An 18574-nucleotide genomic window follows, 5' to 3' on the forward strand; every position below is an offset into this window, starting at 1 on the left:
ATCGTTTGTACGAGATATCTGACGTGTTTATAACAGATTTATATGGAGGATGAAGGGCGAAAAACATACAAAGGCAATAACTTTCAACACATGATTTATTTGAAACCTGATGACATGTACGTCACATAGATGCAAATGGCGTGTTGACTTAATCACAAGCTCATAGAACGTTGTAATACTTTAAGGAAAGGTAGCGATGGCTGGTTTTCGGCTGCTGACCCGCAGGTCGCGGGTTCGAATCCCGGCTGCGGCGGCTGCATTTTCGATGGAGGCGGAAATGTAGGCTCGTGTGCTCAGATTTGGGTGCACGTCAAAGAACCCAGGTGGTCAAAATTTCCGGAGCCCTCCACTACGGCGTCTCTCGTAATCATATGGTGGTTTTGGGACGTTAAACCCCACAAATCAATCATCAATCAGCGATGGCTGGTTTGCCACACATTGTGGCACGTGTGGGTGTGTTCCACTTTTTGATAAGTGTTTTTTTGTGTGTCGGTACCTGGAGCTGCAAAGCTTCATCATTGAATCAAAAACTATTGATAGACTTGGCCAAGTTCGTGTTATCATTATCTTTCCAATCAAACAACTTGCTTCCCTCAATACGGCCGTATTGTCGCATTCCTAAGCATTGAATATTTGATGTATAAATATTTGTAATCCTAGAAAGCGTTTGTTGAATGCTAGTGCCTGTTCGTGTCCGCTTCCTATTGTGTCTTAACGAATCTACGCTAAGCACTTATGATATTCCTTCATCGCATTCGTGGGGAACTCAAGATGAATGGGTGAACTAAGTCTCCTCTTGTATGGCCACGCTCACGTTTTCGTTGACTTCGGACTGAGACGCACTGGCTTGAGCTCTTTTCGGTCCAATAATCCTTACGGTTACAGCGATGGTGACGACACGGTCGACCACATCATGAAACCTTTTCATATACTTCCCGTTTCCGTGCGTACCGATTCCTCATTATGAAAAAAAGAAAATCTTCTGTTCCCCTTACCTGATATCTGTTCTTTCAGGAGGCCCTGCAGAGGCTCAAGAAGCTCCTTTACCACAAGTGGGAGTTCATCTGCATGCAAGCCCAAGAACAGGCAGCGTAAGTATATCAACTCGTCAAAGTGTTTAATCGGATCGCGGGCCTCTAACAGGCAGTCAAGTGAGATATCAAAACAGCCTAAAGTGATAGCATAATTTGCTGAGAACTCTATTCTCGGTAATCGCTCTGTTACAAACTCTTACATAAACAAAAATGAGCTCGAAATTTTCACGTTTTAAACTGAATTTTTAATCGCCACCTTGGCTCTGGTGTTTCAGTCTGGCAAGAAAAAAATTCAAATGCTTTTTTATGCTATTTCTTTCTTATGTTCTTGGGCACATTAGAAAGGCTGTTATCCTTGCGACTGCTAATGTTTACGTCACCTGTGTTTTTCGCTGTTTTTTGAATAATGTGCAGGAAAAAGATGGGAACAATAGACTGTATTGAGAGGCTCGAAATAAAAAAAAACCTTATTGGCTGCCCAGAAACATTACGTAACAAACTTATAGCATGTCACAGGTATTATGTAATGATATAGCAGGCTCCTGAAATATTCATGAGAGTAATGCTTGCAGTGTTAGGCAATTTACCTTGTGCACGCAATCATACGCGCAGCCTGGCCAAGGAGCGGAAGAAGACGGACAAGCTGATCTTACAAAGTCAAGAACGGGCCTACTGGAGAATTCACCGGCCACCGGTAATCTCGATTCTTCCTGCTTGCTTCCTGTACAACGCTAGGGACAAAGGCTGAAATAACCTTCCCCGAATGTACCGATCAAATGATTAATGGGGTGTTTTAACGAGTACTTTATCCTGGCACCACTATGAGTGACGGTGACGTGTCCTGAATTAACGCGTGAGATAGTTGAGACAGCAAAAATGGCAAGACCTGGTGATGACTGCGTAGGCGTCCCCGTACATTGGCTTATCGGGAAAAGAAATTTGTTTTATGTTCTTGCGCATGACCAAGCTGATATCACATTTTTTTTGTTGCAAATAGTGGTTGGCGATCTTTTTGTTTTACTCACGTGTCATTTTTTTACATTCTGTTTCGTTTAGGAAATGAACATCAGTTGTAGGTTCAGCACTCGTTTGTGTTTGCTCCTAGTGTTTTGACACTTATTGCGCTGTTGTCAGTATAATGAACCACCAACTTCCCCAAGGATTCGCACTGTTAAGCAAAAGAGAGATACGAGCGACGATACTCCATCGTCATTTTCCTATCACCGATCTTCACTTGCAGGACGTTACATTTGTGCACGTGGTTCTGTCCAGGTGACAAATTAAGAAATTAGCCATCCGGGTAATTTGGCATACAGCGCTCTGTCAGTATGCTTTAGCTCTGTGGATAGGGAAAAAATAATCAGTTCTTCCTTCTGTGCACTGATAGGAACTACCAGCCCTTCCGGCAAATATTGTTCTGAAACAAAAACAAAAGGTCATCAGCCGTTTCAAGCCGACTGGTGTTTGGTCTCTTAAGCGCGCAACACTTTAAGAAATCGGGCTAATCTATGACGTCTTCGTCATTTCGCGTCGCGCCTCGTGTGCAGCGTAAAGACCACGTGCTCAGGCCATAGAGGCTTCTTCGCCTTGATAAATATTAATAAGTAGGGCTTTACATCCCAAAGACCACGATGTGACTATGTGAGACGCCGTAGCGGAGGTCGGCGGAAATTTGTATCATCTGGTGTCCTTCGACGCGCGCTGACGTCACACAGTCTACGGACTTCCACCATTTCGTTTCCATCGAAATGGGACCACTGTGTCCGGTATCGAACTCGCGACCTTCGTGGCAGCAGCCGAGCACCCTAACCACTTCTCCACCGCGGCTGATGAGTGCCTTGATGGTGATCACTTACCATCAGCGAAGAACAACCAGCGTGCTTAACGTAACGTGACCAGGATCACCTGTAAAAAAAAGAAAGGGCAAGCGTGAAATAGAAACAAAAAAAATAAAAATAGGTAGAAAATGAAAACAGCAAAATACAGAAATACGTATATAAGGAGGGAAGAAGAAATATAAGAAAATAAAGAGAAAGGAAAAAAAACTCGTAAGGGTGAGTCAATGCCAAAATTTCGTCTCGAATTGAGTTCCGATTCACGTAGTGCCGAATAGTCCTCCTATAACGTAAGGCTTTCTCCGAATACGTTAGCGCTCGTTTTAGACGCCCCACCCGGGAAGAAGTTGCACCATTGGTCTTTGTGACGCTTTACGTATTGATAACGTGAAAATATTCGAGAGTTATAGTATTGGCTATTCTAAAGTCAAAGCGAATCATTCGGTTAAGCATAACTGAATTATAGTTTAGAGCTCAAATACTTGCACGCCCCTACAACAACAACAACAATAACAACAACAACGACGACGACAACAACAACAACAACAACAACAACAAAATGGGAAAGGATAAAGAGAACAAAAGAGAGGTAGAAGAAAAAAAAACAGAGAAAAAAAATGATGCTGCCCATCTCCGCATTTCTTTCATTCTTAGCCACTCTGTTGCACAGATGCCTTAATTTTCTACCATTGAAAAAGAACAACAGTGTAGTTGTATTGTGACATGATGACGTATAATGTACAATTACCATGAAAAGTCATGCTTCATGAATGATACATTGATGGAGCAACAATAATATACGCACTCTGTCGTCGACATATATACGTGCTCGCAAAGCCCATACTCGGCACTCTACATGGTACTCTGTTGTACCCATCCTTTCCGCAGCCCGGATGTACGAGCTGCCTAGAGAAGAGCCCCGTGCCCAACAAGAGAGGCCCGCCGAAGAAAAAGACAAAAGACGATTTGAAACGAGAGGTAAGTAAGGTACACAAACCCGATGCCCACGTGGATCTTGTGTTTTTTCACACAAGGCCAATCTATATTGAAATGACAAGCACTTTTCTTTAGTCTACTAATAGTTTACGACATTGCAGGTACCACAAAAGGGACTGAACAATGACTTTCTCGCGATAGCTTTAAACAAAGCAGATTGAAACAATTCGTTCCCTTTACCAAGCAAGATGAGGAAGGTGCTTTCTTTAAGGGTTTTAACTAGCAGATAATATTTATGCCATACAATAATTAGTGCAACAGAATTATTGACACCACAACAAATACAAGCATCAATAAGAACTCACATCAGTTAGCCTGCTCGTGTGCATCAAATAGGTATCATGAATTGTGTGGCTAATCAAGGGCTGACTCCAAGATGTTCCTCAACGGGACAATTTACGAGAGATGGCTAAAATCGATAAAGGGCGTGCAGCGTACGGAAGCATTCTAAAAGAAGAAATAGGTCAGCCTCTTGTATGAGCTGTAACGTACTGAACAGGTTGCGCGCAACTAGAGCTGAGTCATAATAATTAACGTGGTATTAATAATGAGTGATCCACGTAAGAACGGTTTTTGAACTGCTGTACGACATTTCTTTCTTGCAGATTGAAATTCTCAAGAGGAACCTTGCTCGGTCGCGGACTAAAGTGTCACAGATCCTCGCAAGGTGCGTTTACAACGAATGCGTCGTTCTAATTTACAAGCAGCCATTCGTTCGAAGGTCACCAGTAATAATTATAGTACTCACTACTTCCGTAATAAAGTGCGCGTCATCACTGTTTTCAATGTTTAAGGCTTTTGCAGGCGCGTATGCAGACGGTTCATGTTTTCTGAATAACCAGCCTATGTTCTACTCTAAAATATCTAGTTATTAAAAAGTTTGATTTATGTATTTATTTGTTTATATAAAATACCTTACAAGCCTCTGTTGAGGCATAGTGTAAGGGGTGCAGTACGAAAAAGGTATATTTCTGAATCGTTCACAAAAGACAAATGTAGCAACATACCTAATGAACCAAATGACAGAGCAGTTCAATAGAAAGTATTTACGGCCAGTATTGGTTACAAAAAAATACACTAGCAAGATAAAACATAACAGGGAAACAATCACTGGGGGCCTGATCCACAAGTATTGTTAGTCAAGCAAACTTCAAATTTTGTAGAAAAAATTAGTTGACGTTAAAAGAAGTAGAAGTATTTAATTAGTTGACGTATTTCCTAAAGACCTGTCAACGACGGCTCTCTGTAATACCAGTACCAGCAAAACCTTCATCACACAGAACTCAGTTGGGGTCAAGTAAGCCGTATTTGCGCCGAGTTTGCAGACAATTGGCTTGCTACTATAACAATATACGAAAATGTTCATCTGTCCTAGTAGATATCTGAATCAATGAACAAATCAATAACTAACTAATTCAATAAACCCCTGCGCTCACTATGTCCTAAACATTGGAACGTATCGTTCAAGCCTCGCTTGATCTCGAGTGCCTTGACTTTTCAAACAAGCTTTGCTTAGATGAAAGAGGTTAGTACGCGTTCTCCTGCGTCTCGGTGCTGCCTGACGCTGGTGGTCCACTACCACGTATAGACGACCGTGCCTGTTTCTCCGTAGATGTGAGCAGTACCAGTGCTTCGATAGCTTCATCGTCCCGCCGTACCCCGGGAATCCTTGGATCACGGACGACCCCACGCTATGGGCCCTCGAGAGCAGCACGTAAGTCAATCGAAATCATCATCATCATTATCATCATCATCAGCCTGACTACGTCCACTGCAGGACAAAAGCCTGTCCCATGTTCCGCCAGTTAACCCGGTCCTGTGCTTGCTGCTGCCAATTTATACCCGCAAACTTTTTAATCTCATCTGCCCACCTAACCTTCTGTCTCCCCCTAACCCGCTTGCCTTCTCTGGGAATCTAGTTAGTTACCCTTAACGACCAGCGGTTATCCTGTCTACGCGCTACATGCCCGGCTCATGTCCATTTCTTCTTCTTGATTTCAGCTATGATATCCTTAACCCCCGTTTGTTCCCTAATCCACTCTGCTCTCTTCTTGTCTCTTAAGATTACACCTACCATTTTTCTTTCCATTGCTCGCTGCGTCGTCCTCACTTTAGGCTGAACCATCTTTGTAAGTCTCCAGGTTTCTGCTCTGTAGCTAAGTACCGGCAAGATACAGCTGTTATATACCTTTCTCTTGAGGGATAGTGGCAATCTACCTGTCATAATTTGAATGCTGGCACGTTATTCACCATCATCGTCAGCAACAGCATGACTCCACCCACTGCAGAACAAGGGCAGCTGTTCCAATGAAAACATTACTGTGCTCACTGTGGCTCCGTTATCCTAACGAACGTCATAATATCATCCTACAACTTAACTTTCTACCCCCCTTTTCGCGCTTTTGTCTTAAACTCTAGAATGCTCCTAATGCCAGTGCTTATCTTGCATTTTCACAACATGCCCCTTAATGACGGTTGTGAATTTCATAGTGATGCTTAGACCCAGCGCTGTTGTCTGTCTTTCTGCCGAGTTCTGCACTGCGCTCACTGCTATTATCTGAACCACACGTAATAGCCGGCTGGCAAAATAGTTGCGACAAGTACAAAAGACAGGGACTAGTCAATCGATTTTCTTTTATTGTCACGGGGCCACACCGAACATTAAGCGTTATCGCTGGAGCTCTGGGCCTGTCTGTGCTCTTTTACTTGTTGTCCGTGCGCAAAATCTCATCCTCAGTATTACAAACTGAACTGACCCAACGCTCGGTTCGTGTTGTATCAAGGACAAACACGGATACACTCAACGTAGTCTTGACAGACCGGTCTGAAACCAATTCGCACAATTTTCAGATCACTGCAGCAAGTGTTGCGTCAAGTGGTCATTACCCGTTAAGAGACCAGTATAATAAAAAAATTGGCCCCGTATCTGCATATTTCACTGCAAATGTCGTCGAAAGACGATAGTCTTACGTGTGGAGCGAGTGAACAAAAATTTTATTTGATGTTCTGTGTGAGAAAACCGGTGAATTGTATTCTGAAAGCACTGCGTTAGAGAGCCTCGATCCGTGCAGTGGAGGCAAACGAGCGCATCGAGGCACGTTAGACACGAGCGCCATCTGGCAGTTATCTTCGAAAACGAAGGAAGGAGTGCGCGCCCACGGAGAAAGATGCGCGCATGTCTCGGAAACGATAAGGTGTAGAACACGAAGTGACAGACAGGTGCCACCACCGCATTGTCTTAGCAAAGCTTTGGAAACACTTGCCTTTTTGAACATCGCATTGCACTGTTAGCGCAGCGTGATAAACGCTACGGTCCTTAGAATTACTTGTGTGTGCCTTCTCTAGTACAAAGGCACACATAGAAAATATCGACGTTCTGCTATGGTGCCTCAGATATGCACAAGAAATGCTTTTGAATTGACAATCACACAAGTATGAACGCTGAAACTTGAGCTACTAAATATTGGTGGGCGCTGCGGATGGGGTTGGCCGTTTGACGTATCGTCGGGTGCCACAGTGCCGTTTAGGATATAGTTAGCGCGGACAAACAGACAAATGTACAGACAGACAGACAGACAGACAGACAGACAGACAGACAGACAGACAGACAGACAGACAGACAGACAGACAGACAGACAGACAGAGAGACAGACCAGAATTTTGGCGTCGAAAGTCCTCAAGAAAAACTATCGTCTTAAAAAAACATCTGTAGTTGCAATATGATGTTCTGAACATTTCCTCGCACCTACAGGGCAGAGGTGCCCACGGAAAGGCGCCTGCAGCGGTGGAACCTGTCTCTGGAGGAGCTCCTGGCAGACCCCATGGGAGCGCACGAGTTTGAACAGTATCTGCGCACCGAGTACAGCCACGAAAACATACTCTTCTGGAAGGCCGTCCAGGACCTGCGACACGGCTCGCAGCAGGACATGCCCCGCAAAGTGGCCGCAATCTACGAGTGAGTGCCCGTTACTCTGCTCCTTACAGCTCGTTCGACGTTCTCCTAATAATAATTATGAAAACACGTTTCTTTATTGTGAAGAAATGTCCGTGCGACAGCACTGATTTCGGGCCACTCGTTGAGACCACCAAATACTATCTAACAATCAACGAAGCAAGAGAATTTCGAGGGGCTGGTTTCTAGGTCCGACACTACCCGAGCTAAAAGCAGTAGAATATAAAGCCAAGAAAGGTGAACAAACATTACTTACACAGTTTTACGTGTATTGTAAGTAGAATATAACTGGGAAGAATGTAAAGCGGAAAAAAAGCTTGATTGATGATATGTGGGGTTTAGCGCCCCAAAATCGCCATCTGATTATGAGAGACGCTGTAGTTGAGGACTCCAGAAATTTAGACCACCTGGGGTTCTTTAACGTGCACTGAAATGTGCAAGGAAAAGGCAACTTGCCGCTGCCAGAGACTGAATTGCCACTTTCAGATCTGAAAGTTTCAGGTTCGACGCCTGTCATCGAAACGTTGTTTTTCGTCTATCTTTATTTTGTTCCTATTTATATCGCTATTCCTGCAATACACATTAAAGAGTACACTTGACGTCTCCTCTACCTTTTTTTGGCCTCATTGTCAGTATTTTCAATATTTTCTATTACTAATTGCAGACCACTGTCATCTCTAGTTTCACTGTGCGCTAATAGTATGCCACCTGCCGCTTCACAACGCAAATTTCACCACGCGAGGTACATTCCCCGACAAAAATTAGCGGAACAACAAGTTTTAAAAAAATTGCCACATTCCCCCTATGTCTGGGTATATATTATCCAATGAAGCTTAAAAATCACGATGCACGACTGGCTCCTTCGCAGGGAGTTCCTGTGCCGGGGTTCTCCGTGCGAGGTGAACCTGGACAGCGAGACACTGGAGCGCACGCAGCAGGAGGTGCACGAGCGGCCCACGCGGTTCAGCTTGGACGCCGCGCAGCACCACGTCTTCGCCCTGATGAAGAAGGACACGTACACGCGTTTCACGCGCTCCGAACACTTCCGCCGACTCATGGCAAAGGCGCAGGCGCTGCAACAAGCACAGGGGCAGCGAAAAAGGTGATTCAGCACAAAGTTTGCCACATGTGTGCGTCATCGTCGCCCGTTTAATGACTACGTGGCCAGTGACGTATGCAGACACTCTGTGCATCATCGTCGCACGTTTAATGACTACGAGGCCAGTGACGTAGGCAGACACTCGTTTCGGCGTTAAAGGAGGGTGGACACGTTTCTGATCTGACGTGAGGGCCGGGAAGGTGGTTAAGGTATGATTCTGCTCTGTGTCTATACAACCCAAGCTCAAATTTTAACGCGACGCTCGCGCGGTCGAGCTATGTGTTACTTGGGATAGGCATGTCGCCCTATTTGACAGCAGTGGCAGCGTGTATACGTTCGCGCATGTGCTAATCATTCAGGCGGAAGCAGGGCTAGTCAGCAATAGTTACATTTGAGGTGTCACTGATGCAATCCCAGAGCTCTGCTCTTGCGAGGAGGCGGGGGTGGAGGTGTGGTGAAAGAATCACCATGAATATTGCCAGTCATGTCAAGAGCAGTGCGCCACTAGACGTTGCTTTGAAAAGCGAGTTGCTTTGAAAGCCTACACCATAGCAGAAAAATAAATCTAAAGGTGGACGGAGCACGTGCTAGGTGTGCCACCCATTGGCTGCGCCATTGGAAGAGACACCATCAAAACTTGAATGTTCCAGATGTTTCAGCAGATAACTTAATTGACATAGCTAGCCTGTTTCACGAACATGCAAACACGTACACTGTGCAGTTTGACCGAATAAACAGTAACACATTGCTAGAACATCCTATGATTCCCTCAGACCTTGTGGTTTGTAAAATTTTGACGACAATTGGGCACTTCAGCAATTGTTTTCCATCGACTTAGGCATTCGCATTCAAACCATGGCTTCCAAAGCTTTCCTTTTTAATAAGAAACGAAAACCTAGCACCTTCAAGACTTCTGCCACAATACGATTTTCACCCGATGATGATTGTATGTCTACGCGTGAGGGTTTTTGTATTCTGCACAGCATCGATTTCTTCATGTACGTCACGTTTTATCATTGCTTCATTTCCAGGTTATCACAGTGTGCTAAGTCATTGTTGAGTGGGTACTTCCACTGCCGTAGTCATATGGGTGCTTGGGAAGCTTACGTTTGATGGTTAACATTATCCCGGCGCTTATCGTACAAGTGTGAGGTTAGATGAAAAAACTTGTAACCAAGGACTGTCGCTTGAACCAAATTTGCAGCCTTGTAGAGAGCAAGTCCATTCGTCAAAATTATGTCACGAAGGACAGCCCATGTTCACGGCTTTGTCATCTCTTCAAGCATCAATCTTTAGCTGTTTCAAGATGTAGGACTAAAGTGATACCTATTCGGTGATCGCCCGAACTTCCTTTTTTCAGATTCTTCCACTTTGGTTCGAGCACCAAGAAAAAGACGTCCGTGTGCGGACCGCTGGTTGGCACGCTACCCACGAACTTCCCCGGCGGCACGAGCCTGACGGGCAACTCACTGGTCAACGTCGGCGCTTCCACGAGCGCCACGGGGGTCACTGGCATGCCGGGTGGCGTGGCGAGCTCCATGATGATCTCCAGCATCACGACCTCAGCGACGTCACCGACTGCCACGAGAGCCTCAGGCCGACCCCTGTCCGGCAGCACGGTGGACCTGCGCAACGCCTCCGAGCGGCGTGATGAGGTCGTGGGTGCCGTCGGGGGCGCTGCGGGCGGTTTCAGCGGTCGCCACTCGCACTCGACCAGTGACTTGCACAAGCTGGAGGCCCCCTCGTCTTGTTCGCCGCACGGACACGTCGTGGCCAGGTGAAAGGGCGGCGGCCTCTGCGACAGAGACACACACACGTCCTGGCCGCCTGGTACGCGTGGCTGCACGGAGCTTGCTCTGGCGGCGATGGCGGCCATGCGTATGCGCAAAGGCGCGCGAACACATACTGCAGGGTTGAAGGAAGAGCCCAAAATTTTTTCCAACTATTCGAGCATGTCAGTTCCCAGAACGGGGATGCCGCAGACGGTTAAGGAGACTAGCAGTACGGGTGCTCACAAAATAATTTGGGACACCGGACAAGCGACCACTTACCGATTGAGCACGCTGGTAGAAAAATAGTGCCATGCTCTGCACGTGAAAGGCATAGCTGGAAATCAAATATCACTCCCTAGTACATCTATAATGGCGGAGCCTAGCCTCAAGCTGATAATGCTAAATGCATGTTTGAACACCAGTTTCGCTGCGGCTACCAATTTTACTGCAATACGTTAAATTCATTTTAGTGGCGGCCAAAGTTTTAGCTATGACTGTGCAGGTCACCGCCATGAGCTGTAGGCATGCTAGCCAACCAGGCATGTGGTGTCGAAAAGATAAATGACGCCCAGAGTAACAAAAAATAACCGGTGATTAAGCTCGTGAAAACGCACACCGTACGCCAAAGTCCTCATGCTCCCAGCTCTTCTCTGACAACGCTAGATATGCCCAGCGCAGGTGTTTCAGCGCCCAGCAACGGCATTCTAGATGCACCATGTAACGAGCCTTGCTTGCTGGGGAGGCCACTCGCGAGTAGCCGCATGTCCGCTGTTCCAAATCAATCCATGAGCGTCTGTACAAGACGTGGGCACGCGTAGCGTAAGACACGGGTGCGCAAGTTACACAGTACCGTAAAAGCCACCCACTTGTATACGCAATCGAAGCTCGGCACGTTTACAGTGTGTTAGCGATGGCATTACTTCGCCGTTGCGTACCTCATCAACCGAGTGCACCTTTTTCGACTGCACCCACAGGTTGCGCGATGCGAATGATAGATAACTACATCACAAGCAGACTCTGCATGTGACGAGCTAGGCGTTTATTCGCGGGCGTATCTGCAACCACCATGCAGTACGCGCTCTAGACTTCGCGGTAAACGTCTTCACGTCTGTACTGTACATCTCGAATTAGCTGGAAAGCTGCCAGAAAGGAAGCGCCCTCTGCAGATATGTACTATCGTGGTGGGAAGAAACGTGAACATTGGAAAGCGTGGCTTTCAGTACAGTCGAACTCAGATATTTCTTGACTGTCACTACGAGAATCGGGGCACTGTGAATATTGTCCTGGATAATGATCTGACATCGTTGGAGTGTTCTCAGTTTCAGGCCTGACCGGCATATGATAAGAAAACGTGGCGTAGTAACAGCCAGAACAAGATTCTAGCGCTACGGTGACATCAGCAGAAAGCACAGATTCTCAAAGCGCAGTCAAGGGACGTTGGAGTGTGGCAGTGCTGAAAGCCACGTTTTTCGCTGTTCGCGTTCTTTCCATCGTAATAGCACATGGGCGTCGGCAGGTAGGGGTTACTTGGCACCCCTTCCCCCTTCCATCCTCCCAAACCACACCAGCACTTGCCCACCAACTCAACCAACCCCAGTGCTGTTCTGTTCCTTCACCACGATGCAACGCGCATTCGCAATCCCAGAACAAAATGACTTGCGGATGCTCAAGGCTAATCATCTTACCTTGGGTGACGGTTAAGGTTAGGACTCAGCGCAGAAGTTTAGAAGAGTGGCCGATGACTGACATAAGCACGTTGATAATCGCCCATCAACACTAACACATAAAAGAGACACGTGTACAAAACGCTTCCTCTTAGCATGCATACGAACGCATTTATCAAAATTCAGAATAATACCGAAATAATCGAAGGTACTTCTATCTTTTCTGGGAAATGGACATGGGCCGGGCATGCAGCGCGCAGACGGGATAACCGCTGGTCATTGAGTGTAACTGACTGGATTCCCAGAGAAGGCGAGCTGGTTAGGGGGAGACAGAAGGTTGGATGGGCAGATGAGATTAAAAAGCTTGCGGGTATAAATTGGCAGCGGCAAGCTCAGGACCGAGTTGACGGGCAGAACATTGGAGAGGCCTTTGTCCTGCAGTGGACGTAGTCAGGCTGATGATGATGATAATTACTTCTATTTTGATATACGTAGTAGAGCAGTATATAATTGGCACTAGCAACCATCCTGTCTACGCATCTCTTCCTTGTATTATATGCCTGGCACTTGATGAGAGGTTGGAACTTGTTTGGCAACGGAGGCAACTGGGCATTTTGTTTGCTTAACCACGTCAATGTTATGGATGTCCAGAAGGTCCATTGCAGTGGTACAGTGGTTAAAGAGCCCAAACCACAGCCTTGAAGGCCGTGCATTGTATAATAATGATGGCGGTAGAATTTCGATGGACGCGAAATATTAGAGTCTTCTGTACGATGTAATATGAGAGCGTGTTAAAGAATACCAGACTATCAAAATTTCCGGAGAGATGCACCAAGTTACTGGGAAAAGCCTTCAACCTACTGTGTGCGTGAAAAAAAAAGCTTACAATAACGATGATAGTTGGGGACTGAACATTAACCATTCCTTCATATCCTGCCCTAGTCTGTCTCCTATCGTTTTTTATTGTTTTCAATTTAGGCAACAAAGAGAGAGGCAATTTATTGAAAAGGCTCAGCTAGTGTGCTCAAGCCTACCACCCTGTACAGAAAAAAAAGTCAAAAGGGAGAAAAAGTGGAATGACGGGTGACCACGGGGATAGGAAACGTGCTTTCACGCAATAAATACATAACACAGTGATTTTCATGGAGTCTAGTGCCCAGTTATGTACGCTTAAGAAAACCCTTACCAGTCATAATTCCTGTTGGTGACCTTGTCTTATCCTACATCGCGGACAAAATACCACTCTCACTTAGCGTTGTCACACCTCTTCCTGCCAACGTTGACAGGAGCATATTTTATTGCTACACGTAAAAAACTTTGCTTGAGCTGCACATCAACTCGAGCAATCCGCACACTCTCATGAAACTTTCACGGAGTGACCACTATAATGCCCCTCTCCCTTTGCAGGTTTTCGTGGGGTTCCCGAGAACCGATGGAGGAGGACGCAAATTCGAGCACCCTCAAGGTTCCGCGTTGGAGCCACCGTGCCAGTGACCCAGAGGCTCTCCTGCCCCAGCTGGGCCTGCAGATGGACAGCTGGGATCGGTCTTCCCTCCGCATGGACGACGTTCAGGAAACGACGAAGAATCCGGCGGCTCTGCAGCAGTCCCCTCCACCGCCCCCGACGCCGAAAACGACGCCGACCCAGCCGTGAAAGAACGTACTCCGGTGAGAACCCCCGAAGGGGGTGAGAACCCGAAAGTATGAATACGAAACGGCTGGAACTATCTTGGCGACAGCGTCGCTGTTCTTGACGAGCAGCCAGGGACGCATCTTCCGGTCATCGAGATGGCTGTTTCCCATTCTTCACCGCCACCGCTGTGTGCCGTAACGTATTCGCTGTGACTAGTGACGTCACTCGAGACGTTTTCGTTTCGACGACGCTGGCCCTGCGCTTCGACGCCGTTGACAATGACGATGTCGAGGAAAATGGTGTGCGGGCGACGTGTCCTTCTTAAGTGTGACAGAAACAGTTATAGTGGTGTTTTGGATTTTTTAATCTTTTCTTATATTTCATTCCTGTATGTTGCTTTATAGGGTGCTTCAATGTGGCTCTTCTTTGCGCTGACGGGTTAATTCGAAGCGCTCATAGATTTGTCCGCCTAAAGAAAGAGATAAGATATAGATCGTTAAAGGTCGACTAGGTTGAGTGAAGAAAATAATTTATGTAAGTTATAGATTATATACAGATTTAGAGAGTTTACTGATAGGTGGACCTTGTTGCCTGGTCTGTGTCGGTATGCTCGGTTGTTGAAAGTAACCATAAAAATCGTACGTAATAGAATAAGCGACAACAACTTGAAAGAAAATTTTCATCGCTATTCTAGTGCCGTACAGGGGTAGCTAGAAGCAGTTGAGGTGTTTTTGCCCGACGAAAATTGAAAGCCTCTAAGTAGAGAAGGAATTCTTTGTCGATCGGAAAAGAAATCATTCATCAGCACATGAACATTGCTGAAGTTAAAATTACGCCGAGGAACACTCGACGTCTAAATGAAGATTGCGGCGGAATGAAGGCAAAACGTTGCTTGCTGGCCTGATATGAACAATTAGCGTCGAAAACGTGAATAACTCGTTTGTGAGATGAAGGGCTTGAAGATATCGTACGAGTAATGCTAACGCGAAAGGCAGCAAGAAAAGAAACACACTGCGACCTGACGAGAATTCAAAGTTGTAGTAGAAGCGGAGCTTTGTTGTGATTTTGCGCTGAGCGCTTTCGATGTATACAGTTGTCTTTCGCTCCATCGATGGCAGATTTAGCAAGAACTGTCGCATGGGCAGAGGTTATATATCCTTTTCTTTTCTGTGAAACAATGACAGCGCATCGCCAACTGTCCTTCGATGTTACCATTCCTATTCGATGTGGTGTTCCGAGCCCACTTTTTGTTTTGGCCCCGCCATATTGATTCAGACGTTCACTTTGAGGCCTTACGTTGTCGTCTTACGGCTCTTGAGTTGATTTCAAGAGAAGGAATTGATTTACATACCATCACACAATCCTCCGAATTTTTCGGGTTTCAGGAAAGTATTTACGGAGGCTACAAAAACGCAACAAAATGTCCGCCATAACCTCGCATACGGGTTTAAGACAGTTCTTGCCATCCATTTAGGCCACTTACACGCACATAAAAAAATTGCACCCTTTTTTGCGATGACCGACGTACTAAAACAGCCAAAGCTCGCAAAGTTCGTTTTAATGCTTTCGAGTCTTCCTGCCAGCACAAAATGGCAGCTTCATGTGGAGGTTGAAAAAGAAAGTTCCCTCGTCGCCAAAAGTTCTCGAGCCAACTACGTTACTCTTTCAAGAACAAACCAGAGCTGATGCACTTATGTAACTCAGATACCTCGCACTTCATGCGGTACACATAGATTCCGAAGAGTTAGGTTGTCATGCTCAGGGCTTGGAGTCTGTATAACTGATGCGCAACGCGCCAAAAAGTTGACACCAACGTGCTGATTTTACGGCAAAGTACTGTCGTTTAGCGTACGCTGTAAGCTTTTGTTCACACGTTAGCAAGCCTGTACCTCTACATGCATGACATCGCGAAGTCATTGACGCTAAGTATTTAAGAGACGCCAAGCATGTTCGCTTCTCTTGTTTGCAGTGTAGCGTCTAATGTGTATTTTCTATGCCGGCCATAGATGAATCACAAGTGCGAATCCAATGGCAAAACGAATTGAAAACACCGCACATTTGCTATCTGTGTCGGACTTTATAGACACAATGAGATACGGCTTAAAATATATTAGTTTGGCCAATGTAAGCTGATACTATCGTTTCTCTTTTTGGATCGCGGATGAGCACTTATATTTCAGATTTTCTTAATAACGAGAAATATTTTTTTAGAGATTATTACTTGAACGAAACGAATGGTTCAGGTTTGAATTAGGAATTACAGTGGATACATATCTTACAGCCTAAGTGGACTTTTGGAAGAATTATTTATTTTATAAAAATGGTTAAACGAGTTTGCATTGCCAGGAGGAGCACATCTTAACTACGCGCTTCTTTCGACAAGAGTAAGTCCACTACGGCAGGATGACGAAACACAGCGGTGAGTCAAGGAAGCTGACGGACGCCGAAACCCGAGTGGCACGACCAGACACCTATGTGTACGATTAATTTCGCATGCAGTATTGTTTTTCACTTCTTGACTTTCAGACGCTACGAACGCGTGTCTTGAGGACGCCCTTAAGTTGCCATAATAGAGTGAAATGCATGGGGACGAAGCAGAAACAGCCGCCCGAGACAAAGATGTGAGAGACGTGGGAACGCGTTGGCTTGATGACTTTTGGCGGAGAATGGGAATGTCCTTATCGTTGCGTCGCAAAACTTCCATCCTGCCAGTCACATTGACGTGGATCCAGTAGATCTGAGGTGTTTACGCAGTCTTCTTCTCAGGGCAAAGCGGCCATGCCTGGGTGAAGGTAGCACACCAGCTCAGACGCAAGTACACGTCTTCACACGTCGTATACGTCTCCTCCATCGCCATAATATAGAAAGTATAATATATGTGTCGGCCAGATGTAGGCGGCGCTAGCGTTGTGCTCTGTACCAAGCTGTAGTGCGGTGTGTTTGCTTACAGTGGGCTCGACTAAGGGTGGGGGGGGGGGGTAGAGAAGTTTTGAATGTTACGTAAGCATAAGTTGGAGCAGTTGTTTGTATAGAAGAGGCACGCTGTTAATGATTCACACAAAGCATAGTAGTTTCGTTTTACGCAAGGCCACGTACAGCAACCAGTGTTGAGGGCTGAATCAGTCCGCGAACTTGGTGAACATTGGGCATTGAAAGTCACATAACTACGCACTAAGGAAGAAAATGGATGGGTGCGGAAGTTTCTACAGTGTTTCGGCTAGTTGCCCTTTTGACTATACAGTTCATGCAGCCTAATCAATTGTGAAGCCCAAGGGGCGGCTTTCAGTTGTCCCATAGTAGAGTACCAAATCGTTAACCACTCTCTCTGAACTGACATTAGTGGTTTTAGTGTATTTTACGCGTCGTAAGAGTGGCGCAGCCAAAATTCAAAATATTACCCTGCAGCTCCGGATCGCCGACCATGGTACCAGGGAGACGTATTTCCTGGATATTTAGTCTCAAAAGTGTGCCCTTCTTAACCTCGGCGTAGTAATCAAGTTACGAAGGGGAGGACCCCTTCCGTACTTCTAATGCTCCGGCCCTTCGTAAAGGCAAGAGATAGTTCAGAAAAAAAGTGGTTCATCAAAGTTCCATAGTTTGGAATGCCTTGTTACACTCCGTAAGTAGTGTGCACTCTCGGGCACGCTGCGGCATTTTCTTGTTGGACGGCTAGGTCGTTTTAGGTAAATTAGATTGTCCACTAGGAACAAGTGTGAGCAAAACTTAATAGAACACAACAGCCGTCGTTTGGCTACGCATTCATTGACGCATGCGCACCAGCGCCACCCTTATAACTGCTTCACAACTCTGGGCTTGGTGTGTTAACCTGTGGATTGGAACGAAGCTTCCAAGTTCTTTAGGGGGAGGGGAGAATATTCACTATCAGGGCGAAACAAATGTTGTATCTCATTTTACCAGTGATCGCGCGCTAGATGTGACCCCATGATGCAGTTTAGTGTAACTTCAGAAGCATAAACCGAGAAATTTGCATGTAATAGGTTTTCTGGTATAAAATAACGACATGAATGTGAAGGTGGAAGGTTTGTGTGTTCGAGCCAGTGTTTCGGCAGGTGGACAAGTTCACATGTCGAATCGCTAGCTCGAGAACGCAATCCCTGTTTACCATTTTTTTCACATGTAGGTTCCCTCATGTAACTTCGGGTGCTGTCGCGGTCCTCAAGTATGCAAGTTCTCAGCCTCAGATATTTTGCACACTGGCACGAATCTCGCAGGAGGTGCGAGACGCTGTTTATCACCTAAGAAAACACTTGATTCGTCCAATTCTGAGGCCGGCAACATTATTAGCGACCACTATTGGGTAATGGCGGGTATCCTTTACGAAAGGAGAGCGTCGTGAATCCTACTACAGATCGATGGCTCTGTATAAGTAAATCGACAGTCTCACAGCTGGCATCACAGACTAATTTCCAAGCTTTTCCCTGATTCTCGTAAAAACCAGTGTTATGCAACTCCACATTGCTTGGCCTAAGGTCGTGTGTTAAAGCTGCATTTTATTCTGACCATACATGCGTACGTCTCATGTTGGTGATTGGCGTTTTTGTGTGACCCGTTGAAGCAGTACAGATGGA

The 18574-nt window shown here is 45.9% G+C and overlaps 1 protein-coding gene and 1 long non-coding RNA gene across 3 annotated transcripts in view; one reads left to right on the forward strand and one right to left on the reverse strand.

Annotated features, from left to right (window-relative positions):
• The window catches only part of LOC142767325 (uncharacterized), a 23391-nt gene extending 20451 nt beyond the window's left edge, over positions 1-2940 (reverse strand). The window contains exons 1-2 of the long non-coding RNA XR_012884823.1: positions 2891-2940; positions 996-1064 (exon numbers count right to left, since the gene is read on the reverse strand). This is a non-coding gene — a long non-coding RNA (uncharacterized LOC142767325). The remainder of the gene's footprint in view (positions 1-995; positions 1065-2890) is intronic.
• LOC119179695 (regulator of G-protein signaling 7) overlaps positions 1-14439 on the forward strand; it is a 24888-nt gene extending 10449 nt beyond the window's left edge. Inside the window, exons 7-15 of one of the 2 annotated variants that reach the window (XM_037430813.2) lie at positions 1015-1091; positions 1647-1728; positions 3758-3847; positions 4471-4532; positions 5478-5579; positions 7617-7820; positions 8686-8919; positions 10277-10693; positions 13760-14439. In XM_037430813.2, the coding sequence (XP_037286710.2) occupies positions 1015-1091; positions 1647-1728; positions 3758-3847; positions 4471-4532; positions 5478-5579; positions 7617-7820; positions 8686-8919; positions 10277-10693; positions 13760-14006 (1515 nt within the window). In that variant the 3' untranslated portion in view covers positions 14007-14439. Of the gene's footprint in view, positions 1-1014; positions 1092-1646; positions 1729-3757; positions 3848-4470; positions 4533-5477; positions 5580-7616; positions 7821-8685; positions 8920-10276; positions 10747-13759 lie in introns of both variants that reach the window. The other variant, XM_075868810.1, reaches the window with a different exon arrangement.
• Positions 14440-18574: the final 4135 nt, after the last annotated feature.

This window comes from Rhipicephalus microplus, chromosome 7, assembly GCF_043290135.1.
Source record: "Rhipicephalus microplus isolate Deutch F79 chromosome 7, USDA_Rmic, whole genome shotgun sequence".
Lineage (NCBI taxonomy): Eukaryota > Metazoa > Arthropoda > Arachnida > Ixodida > Ixodidae > Rhipicephalus > Rhipicephalus microplus.